The sequence below is a fragment of the Lucilia cuprina genome, chromosome 4 (genome assembly GCF_022045245.1).
Source record: "Lucilia cuprina isolate Lc7/37 chromosome 4, ASM2204524v1, whole genome shotgun sequence".
Taxonomy (NCBI): domain Eukaryota; kingdom Metazoa; phylum Arthropoda; class Insecta; order Diptera; family Calliphoridae; genus Lucilia; species Lucilia cuprina.
Window position 1 is genome coordinate 93,736,140 of NC_060952.1, and position 10,543 is coordinate 93,746,682.

A 10,543-nucleotide genomic window follows, 5' to 3' on the forward strand; every position below is an offset into this window, starting at 1 on the left:
TAGTCTATAGTCTAGTCTATAGTCTAGTCTATAGTCTAGTCTATAGTCTAGTCTATAGTCTAGTCTATAGTCTAGTCTATAGTCTAGTCTATAGTCTAGTCTATATGCCATTAATGGGTTAAAATTCATTGCGTACATGAAAACCAACAGAACAAAACTTTTCTTAGTTACACCAAGGACATTTGCCCAATTCCTGTTAACGCTGATGACGACAATGTATACAAAATTCCACTTTTATACGAATTTAACACAACAGCAATTGAGTTTCTAAAGAAACTGATTTACTAAAGGTGATTGGTTGCCTGTCGCGCTGCGGTTGGTTGGTAAGTCGGCTGCATACACAAAATTTACGTTCAAAAGAGCGTTTAAGAAAAAAATTCATAAAACTTGTGGAATTTTAAGCAGCTTATCATTGTTAGACAAAGATTATAACGAAAAAAATAATAATAACTGAACATTTTCGATGAAAAAATTTTTAAAATATTCAAAAGGCATTTTGTAAAAAAAAATAGAATTTAATAAAAAGAAACACTAATAAAGAATATTAAATTTTATAATAAAAAGACTTTAGAATTAACTTTATCTTAAAAAAAATCTGTTAAATTATTTTTAACATTTTTTTCAGCTTTTTAGTAGAATGAAAAACCTTGTTCTGTATTTTTTTTTTATAAAAATAACTGTTTGAATAGGGAGAAAAGAAAAAAATAAAGACCTTAATTAATTTTCTAAATCTCATACTAAATGTAGTGTTATCCAAGCCGCAAATACCATGACAGCAGTCATTACTTTTCCTTTTGATGCATGCAGCAACAAGGGCTGGCAAAAGAAGCAAAAAAACTAAAAACTGTATTTACAACATTTTAAATACATATTCATTGCAATATTCATTGCAACAGCTGTTGCCAACTCTACTTATACAACACACTTTCTCTATATTATGTGTATTGTGGATTCTTGTTAAGAGTTGATTTTGAGTTAGACAGATAAACATTTATACTTTCAGTATACAAGACATTTTATGTTCAGAAGTAGTTATCATCTGTAATGTAACCACAGCACAGTGGGTTTGATTATGATTTAAATAACAATGAAATTATTAGTTTTCTGTTCTATTTTCAAATTTATAAGGATTTTTTTATTAAAAATGTCTTTTTTAAGGACCTTGAGTCATTTTATCGATTTATAACTCATTAGAGTTCATATTTATCTATTTATTATATGGATGCTTAAAATAAATATTAATCATACGCCCTTCTAAGAAAAAAGTTGTTATTTATTGACGCGAATATGAAACAATATTAAACCAAAAATTTTAAATTCAATTTTTTAATAAAATGCATAAAATAAAACAAGATAAACATTTATACACAATAGCATTTTAAGTCATTATTTTAACACGGCAAGTACTTACTACAAACGCTTAAAAGTATTAAGAGAAAATAATCGTTGTAAATCGTGAAAAAAACGCATACAGCGCTATAGCTTCACAGGCAAGAGAACTATTGAATTTGAAAGAGTTTATATAACACATTATAAGTAAGACCTTATTACACAACTTCTTTGTAATCCAGATGTGAAAAGTATGTTGTTATGTAATTAATTACAATTGAAAGTCATTACCTAGTTTTTGCTGGGAGTGTCTTTCAGACTGAAAGTATTTGCGGTAATGTAAGCCTGTAGGATATTACTTGACTTCGAACATGGAAACCTTTGTCGATAGTCAAGCGGCACGTCTCTCATTAAACACTTATACCACCACTTCCCTATTAGTATGATAGTGCTAGAGGGATCTGTCAACTCTGGGTCGGTTGTCTGACATTACCCTTGTTTTGTCCCTGAGCATCGAGACCAGGTAGATGAGTTTGTCAGTACGGGATAGGCTCTTAATATTCCCAACGCCGTTGGATTCTTCAAGGGACCAAGGTATTGTGACCCTCCTTTAATGAGGAACGCCCAAACACCTAATCGGTTAAATAATAGGACACTGTGTGATAGATAGACATGCAAGTCAGCTTGGGCTCCACTTCAGCGATCACTGTCACAGTTGTAAAGACAGGGAAAAGAAAGAAATGGTCTTCCAACTTCTCTGTGAATGACCTGCTCTGGCCGTGAAGAGAAACCGATTCCTTTGCAATTATAGGCTCAAAAGCCCTATTCGGAAGGTACGGAAAATAATGAACCGATTTCAATCATTTTCTATAGCGTCCGTCCTTTTGCGCAAGCTTGACATGGAAAGTGATTCTATGTCGATTGGTATACTTTAAAGTGGGTGTTTACCAATCTTTTTTTTTGCTACAAACATCAGCATAAATGCACAATACCTACCCACTATAATGGTATAGGGTATAAAAACTTTTAGTAAAAAAGTTTAAACATATTTATACCCACTGTTCCCCTGACTTAAATCTCTACAGGTAATCAGATACTCATATTATTCTATAAGATTTCTTATAAATAAAATGTGTACGTACATAATTATAAGAGAAAACTGTGGAAAAACACATACTCATACATACTTATACGCACTTATTTAAATACTCATCTTATAACAAAACTTTAACTGCACTGTTGCAATTGTTTTGAAGCAGGGAAAACCTCATCTACTAAGAAAAGCTATAATTAGAGTGTATGTTGATATGTATGTATGTGTGTAGATTTGTGCTAAAAACAAGATAGAAAATTATAGTATTAAACCTTCAACAGAAATAGCAACAAAAACACAGATAAAAAAAACTATAGTTTCTTGCTTATTTGACCACAGAAACCATACTAAAGCATTACAATCATTTAAAACATGTAATATGTATGTATAAGTACGTATACAACTGTATTAGTTTAATAAAGCTGGTATAGGTAAGAAAATGCATGTATAGTATGTCTCTCTCTCTCTCTGTACGTGTGTAAGTGTAAGACTAGTTGAGGATTAAAAACGGTAACTGCTATAAGCAATTAACTTGAAGACACTCATACTGATTACATTTTATGTGTATGTGGTCTTTTCACTATTCTTTCAACTCTACAAAAACCAACAAAAGGTATAGAATTTACAAAATACACATACATATCAATAAATCCTTCATTCCTTCTCTTAGTTAATATCTAAGTAAAAATTCATTGAAAATACCTTAATAGTACATGTTTTCTTCTGGCGTTTTTAGAAATACTTAAAACAGTTATAGATTCTTTGAGAAAAGGTGCAATCAAGGGTCATCAATTAAATGCATAATTTGCAAAAACTAGTTTGGATTTTCAAAAGTACTGAAAAGTATAAAGTTTTTTTTTACTACTGCAGTATTTAATTTTTTACTAAAGTTTTTTTCAAGCAAACTAATAATAATATTGTTTTGTATTGAAGGCGTATGATTAATATTTGTTATAAACCATTTAAGAACATATGATGGAACTCTTGATTTTTAACTTTTTGCCAAAGATCTTTTTATTTGCAAGCAAATAAAATAATAATGTCTTTTTTTGCAGGCGTATGATTAATATTTATTAGCAGTAAATTTAGCAAATTAGGAAGAACTTTACTTTGTATGAAAAAGATGATTAAATCTAAATATCCTTATAACTCATTAAATACTGGGTTTTTTTAAGATAATAAGCTTAATCTGTGATCACTTTAATTTTTATCAAAAATCGATATTTTACGCAGAAAAATCAATATTTTTTATGCAAATAATGATCAAACTTCAAAACCCTTATAACTCAGTAAATACTGGGTTTTCTGAGGAAATAAGCTTTATCTGTGATCACTTTCATTTTTTCATCAAAAATCTATATTTTAGGCAGAAAAAGCAACATTTTGTATGAAAAAGTCGATTAAACCTAAAAACCTTTATAACTCAGTAAATACTGGGATTTTTGAAAAATAAGCTTAATCTGTGATCACTTTCATTTTACACCAAAAATCGATATTTTAGGCACAAAAATCAATATTTTGTATTAAAATGAAGATTAAACCTAAAAATCCTTATATCTCAGTAAATACTGGGTTTTTTGAGAAAATAAGCTTAATTGGCGATCACTTTTAATTTTTATTAAAACTCGATATTTTACGCAGAAAAATCAATATTTTGTATGACAATAATGATCAAACTTTAAAACCCTCATAACTCAGTAAATACTGGGTTTTTTGAGGAAATAAGCTTAATCTGTGATCACTTTCATTTTTTCATCAAAAATCTATATTTTAGGAAAAAAAAAACAATTTTTGTATGAAAACAATGATCAAACTTAAAAACCCCTATAACTCAGTAAATACTGGGTTTTTAAAGCAAATAAGCTTAATCAGTTATCACTTTTACTTTATATTAAAAATCGATATTTTAGTCAGAAAAATCAATATCAAAAATCGATATTTTAAGCACAAAAATCAATATTTTGTAAGAAAATGAAGATTAAACCTAAAAACCCTCATATCTTAGTAATTACTGGGTTTTTTGAGAAAATAAGCTTAATCTGTGATCACTTTTATTTTATATCAAAAATCGATATTTTAGGCCGAAAAATCAATATTTTGTATGAAAATGATGATCAAAGCTAAAAACACTTATAACTCAGTAAATACTGGGTTTTTTAAGAGAATAAGCTTAATCTGTGATCACTTTTACTTTATATCAAAAATCGATATTTTAGTCAGAAAAATTTATTTAAAAAACCGATATTTTAGACACAAAAATCAATATTTTGTATGAAAATGAAGATTAAACCTAAAAACTCTTATAACTCAGTAAATAGTGAGTTTTTTGAGAAAACAAGCTTAATATGCGATCACTTTCATTTTTTATAAATGGAAAAAATATATCAATACTTCACAGAAAATTGTCATATTTTAATAAACTTCTCACTGATTTCAATTATTTTCTGAATTGGATCACTATTCTCATATATGCAGCTTATTCATGTTATTCATTTTAATGAAATTATTTGATATACAAATATAAAATATATATTTCTACTAATTGTGTCCCCTTAATTTCTTCTACTTTTAGAAATTATTTTTGTTAAATTTAGCTACTTTTACTTTAATTAGAATGCATAATAGAAACCACTAAAACCGAATAAATGAAGCCACACTACAGACACATACGTATACAAATCTGAGTGTAAATGTACTTATGGTGGGTTTAAGAAACAATTTTTTTTTAGATGTTACAAACTTCAGCTCAAACGCTTAATAACCTCCCTACTATAGTAATATAGGGTATAAATATTTAAGTTTAAAACGCCATCCCCTATATGGTAACAACAAATTCTAGGAAATTTTAAGAATTCTAAGAAAATTTAACTCCAACTAAGTGAAAGTTTCTAATAAGGACATGCATAGAAACTAGAAAAGAAAAGAAAATGAAAAAAAAATTAATATTTATAGAACGCACGTCTTTAAGGAAACAGGAAATGCCTGACATCAATTTATATATACACACACATACATACACACACGCTCTTTAGAAAAATAAGCTTTAGTATTTATTTGTAATCTTGCTCAACTTAAAATTACCACCACTAATGAATATTCTTGTTGTCTATTTCTATTTCATCTACTTATCCAGTGGCACCCCAACGTCCTCGTTTAGAATATGAAGGTGCTCATGTACCTCCCGGCCATAATATCACTGTGGACTCTGGCTCTTTGGCTACGGTTAAATGTGTCTCTCACTATGGTAATCCACCTGCCACACTTAAGTGGTTTCTGGGTAAGTTACTATTATATGTATATCTACATACGTATGCTATTCTTTTATATGTTTGGTTTATTTTTTTTTTAATTTTTTGTCTTTAAGTATATATTTTTTTCCTGCATTTCTTGTCTTTCTTCAGTTTTAGTTGTCTTCCTGGAAATGTGCATTCAAGTAGTATGATTATCTATAATTGTTTTTATGTTAAGACATGTAGTTTTAGCTGCTCTAAAAAATAGTTTAAAAGCTACTTTTAAAGTAACCAACAAAAAAAATACTCTACTTTAGGGAATAATATTGTTACACAAATATAAAATGTCCTATTTAAATTAAATTTCTTTTATTTTTGATAAAATATAATAAAGTTTTATTTCAATAATTTAATTCATAGATTTGTATTGTTTAAAAATACTTTTAAATTTTTCAAAAATTATCTTTACTTTTAGAGTTATGAGAATTTTTCCAAAAATACCCATAATTAATATCAATCATACGCCACCTGTTAAGTAAAAGTTAAAAATTTAAAAATTTCCTAGAAACATCTAATTTCTTTATAATTTTAAATTGAAATAGCTAAATTAATACTTAAATTTTCTTTAACAGTGTGTTAAAAATAACTTCTTAATGTTCACATTAATATAGCCATCATTAAAAAAAAAAACTACCATTATCTTTAATAACTTATTATTTTCTGCCCCGGTCATTCAATTAGCTATAAAATTCTCTAACCATCAAATAGCTCTATCTACAATTCGCACAGTATTCAGTTTAATTTAACTCTCTACTTCTTGCGCAACAATTTTCTACCATTTCTACAATTTAAATTGCATTTTTTTACTCTATTACCCTTAAAAGACAACAATGTATTTCATTTATTATATTATATTATTAAAATTGCCCTTCTTATACTCTACTTAAAACTGTAAAACATGCTATTGTCTTTTTTTTTATTTCTTATTTCTTATACCTTTACTACTTACTTACAGGTGACCAAGAAATTGAACCCATTCATCCGCAAACAAATGCCACCGAACCAGATAATCCACGTACTTGGTCGGCCACCTCAGTGGTACAATTGACAGCAATGCGTGAAAGACATGGTGATATCCTACGCTGTTTGGCTTATCATGAATCGTATACAGCAAAAACGGTACCAGTGGAAGCCAGATTAGATGTTAAATGTAAGAACAAAAATATATATATTTTTTCTCATAATGGAAAATTTGCTATACTTTCCTTAAGCAGGAAGAGCTTAGTTAAAAATTGAAAGAAGAATTTAAGTTTTTGAGAATTTAAAATACTTAAATTGGATTTTTTTCTATTTTTGTAATAGAAAACTTAAAGATAGGGGTGGAGAAAACAAATACTGAAAATATGGTTATCTTTATAACATTTGTCCCAAACCTAGTTTTCTTTGGAAAAGATTGTACAAAACTAATTTTTTATTAAAAAAAATAAAAATAATTATAAACATATTCTATACCAGAAAATTGGTCCTCATCACATTTTTCAATAGAAAAATTTGTCCCAATAATATTTTTCTATGCAAAAAATAGTCCTAATCACATTTCTCTATTAAATTATTGTCCCAATTGCATTTTTGTAAGCAAAAACTTGTCCTAAACATAAATTTGTAAAAAAAAAATTCCTAAACACATTTGTCCCAATCATATAATTCTATAGAAAAAATACTCCCAATCACAATTTTCTATAAAAAAAAATAAAATAATCTATTGGAAAATTAGTACCTATCACATTTTTCTATTGAAAAATTACTTTCAATTATATTTTTCTATTGGAAAATTATCCCAAAAATATTTTTCTATAGAAATTTTTCTCCCAATCACAATTTTTTATGAAAAAATTTGCCCCAATCATATTTCTCTATAAAAAATTTTATCCTAGTCATACTTTTCTATAGAAAAATTAGTCCCTTTCACATCTTTCTACGGAAAAATTTGTCCCAATCATATTTTCTATTGAGAAATTACTACCAATTATATATTTCTACATAGAAATATCCCTCAAACATATGTCTCTATAGAAAAATTTTTCCCAATGAAATTTTTAATAGAAAAGTTTTCTCAAATTATTTTTCTATAGAAAAATTGTCTCAAAATATTTTTCTATAAATAAATTGTCTCAAAATATTTTTCTATAAAAAATTGTCTCAAATTATTTTTCTAAAGAAAAATTTACTCAAATTATTTTTCTATAAAAAAAATTGTCTCAAATTATTTTTCTATAGAAAAATTGTCTTAAATTATTTTTCTACAGAAAAATTGTCTTAAATTATTTTTCTATGGAAAAATTGTATCAATCATATATTTCTATAGAAAAATTAGTCCTAATTATATATTTCTACAGAAAAATTTGTCTCAATCATATTTTTCTATAGAAAAATTGTCTCAAAATATTTTTCTATAAAAAAATTGTCTCAAAATATTTTTCTATAGAAAAATACTCTCAAAATATTTTTCCATAGAAAAATTGTCTCAAAATATTTTTCTATAGAAAAATTGTCTCAAATTATTTTTCTATAGAAAAATTGTCTCAAATTATATTTCTATAGAAAAAAGGCTCAAATTATTTTTCTATAGAAAAATTGTCTCAATCATATATTTCTATAGAAAAATTAGTCCTAATTATATATTTCTACAGAAAAATTTGTCCCAATCATATTTTTCTAATTTTCACAAAATCACATTTTTCTATTGATAATTTTGTCCCAATCATATATTTCTATAGAAAATTATTTTCCGATCATATACATATATCTACAAAAAATTTTCTTACAATCATTTATTTCTATAGAAAATTTTCGCCCAATCATATTTATTCTATGGAAAAATTCTTTCAAATACAATTTTCTAAAAAAAATCTGTTCCAATTACAATTTTCTAAAGAAAATTTTGTTGTAATCACGATTTCTTTAAAAAATATTTTGTGCTTAAAACATTCTTCTAAAGAAAATATTGTACCAATCACAAAAACTTGTCCCAATAATATTTTTCTATAGAAAGTTTTTTTTCGAAATGTTTATAAAATTAAATAATAGTATTTTCTACTACACCCCCTCCCCCCCCCCCATCCATCAACTTCGTTAGTTGGCATTTAACAATTCAAAAGTAATTTAGCAAATTTGATTACCTTCATTTCCTACCCACTCCATCTAAAGCATTCAAATGCAAATTAAATTTAATATTTATAACAAAAAAAGGTAAAAAGGTAAAAAGCAACAAACAACAAAAATCCTGTAAAATTAAAAAAAAATATATCTAAATAAATTTATTCCAATGAATTTTTTTTTCTAACAAAACAACAGACCAATTGTCTATCTTAATATTTGACTGACTGAGCTTTACACATACAGATTCATCTACAAACTAATACAACTCCTTACTCGTTTAGTTAACAAAAAATCAATTTGGCAACAAGTCAAAATTTTACTAAAATCCTTTACAACTGACTATAATCCATACATAACAGGAAAGCCAGGGGTAAATGGTGAAAGAGAGAAAAAAAGGATGTTAAAATCCAGACAAGACCGTGCTAAAAATGTACATACATAGTCTCTTGTATAGTTGTTTTCTGTTTTGGCTGTTGCCAGTTTTGTGCTAAATCAATTAAATTAACTGCAATTTTCCTTCAATATGCTTTTAAAACTTGCAACAAAACACACATACATACATCCATATAAAATCATTCATCTTCATCTTTTTCTCTTGTTTTTTTCTATAAACTTCTCTTACTCTTTGCACTGTGTTGTGTTATGCAGACGCACCAACAATACGTCTAATTGGCTCACCGGAAATCGACTTGGAAGAGGATAAAGATGCACTGATATTACGCTGTGTAGCGGATGCCAATCCACCAGCAAGTATTGTCTGGCGTCGTGCAGGACGTTCAGAAATTGCCAGTCTACAGGTAAGTTTAACGAAAAAAAAGAACTACAATAATCTTGCTAACAGTGTAACAGGATTTATTTATAAAAATCCTTGTTTTTTTTTGTAACTTTGCCAAACTATTTTTTTTGTTCATTTAACAACAAACTTTGATGTTGATTTTTATTTAAATTTGCTCAATATGAGTTGAATTTTGTTCTTGTTTTTTTTTTCAATCATATTTTATTGCCTTGTGCGTTTTTCTTGTTTTCTAGGAAACTCTACAATTACGTCCTGTTGGCCGACGTGATGCTGGTCTTTATACCTGTCAAGCACAAAATTCTGTAGGCACTTCGGAGCAACTATCCGTGCAATTGGATGTTAAATGTAAGTTTATTGGGGTCTCTGTTTCTGTTTAAAAAATAGTTTTCTAAATTTATTGCAAAACGTTTTTTTTTTTTTTTTAGAAAAAATATATTCTCACACAAAATTTTTTCTATAGAAAAATTTGTCACAAACTGATTCGAAAGGACAAATTTTCCCAAACTTATTTTTCAATGGAAAATTTTGTCACAAAGTTGTATTAATGTTATTCAAACAAAAAAATTAGTCTTAAACTTATTTTTGCATAAAAAAATTTTCCAAATTAACTCTTCTATAGAACATTTTGTCTAAACATAGTTTTTTATGAAAAAAATTGTTCCAAACATAGAAAAATGTATTCCAAACATATTTTTCTATAAAAAATATTCACCCAAACCTAGTTTTCTCTATATTTGTTCCAAATATATTTTTGCATTGAAAAATTTGGCCCAAACTTATTTTTGTTATAGAAAAACCTTCTACAGAACAGATTTTCTATAAAAAATCCTCTCAGTTCAGTTCTAGTTCAGTTCTAGTTCAGTTCTAGTTCAGTTCTAGTTCAGTTCTAGTTCAGTTCTAGTTCAGTTCTAGTTCAGTTCTAGTTCAGTTCTAGTT

General features: G+C 27.2%; 1 protein-coding gene across 1 annotated transcript; it reads left to right on the top strand.

Annotated features, from left to right (window-relative positions):
- Window positions 1-5,541: 5,541 nt before the first annotated feature.
- On the top strand, window positions 5,542-9,984 carry LOC111678236 (sialic acid-binding Ig-like lectin 14). Its single transcript, XM_046947993.1, has 4 exons — window positions 5,542-5,699; window positions 6,668-6,862; window positions 9,460-9,608; window positions 9,841-9,984. The coding sequence occupies exons 2-4, from the start codon at window positions 6,766-6,768 to the stop codon at window positions 9,982-9,984; spliced, it is 390 nt and encodes a 129-aa protein (XP_046803949.1). The 5' UTR covers window positions 5,542-5,699; window positions 6,668-6,765.
- Window positions 9,985-10,543: the final 559 nt, after the last annotated feature.

Excerpts from the sequence above, each read along its gene's own strand:
- LOC111678236 (XM_046947993.1), top strand. The coding sequence starts at position 6,766 with ATGCGTGAAAGACATGGTGATATCCTACGCTGTTTGGCTTATCATGAA. Across the intron at positions 6,863-9,459 it reads AGCCAGATTAGATGTTAAAT|ACGCACCAACAATACGTCTA; the intron begins GTAAGAACAAAA and ends TGTGTTATGCAG. Across the intron at positions 9,609-9,840 it reads CAGAAATTGCCAGTCTACAG|GAAACTCTACAATTACGTCC; the intron begins GTAAGTTTAACG and ends CTTGTTTTCTAG.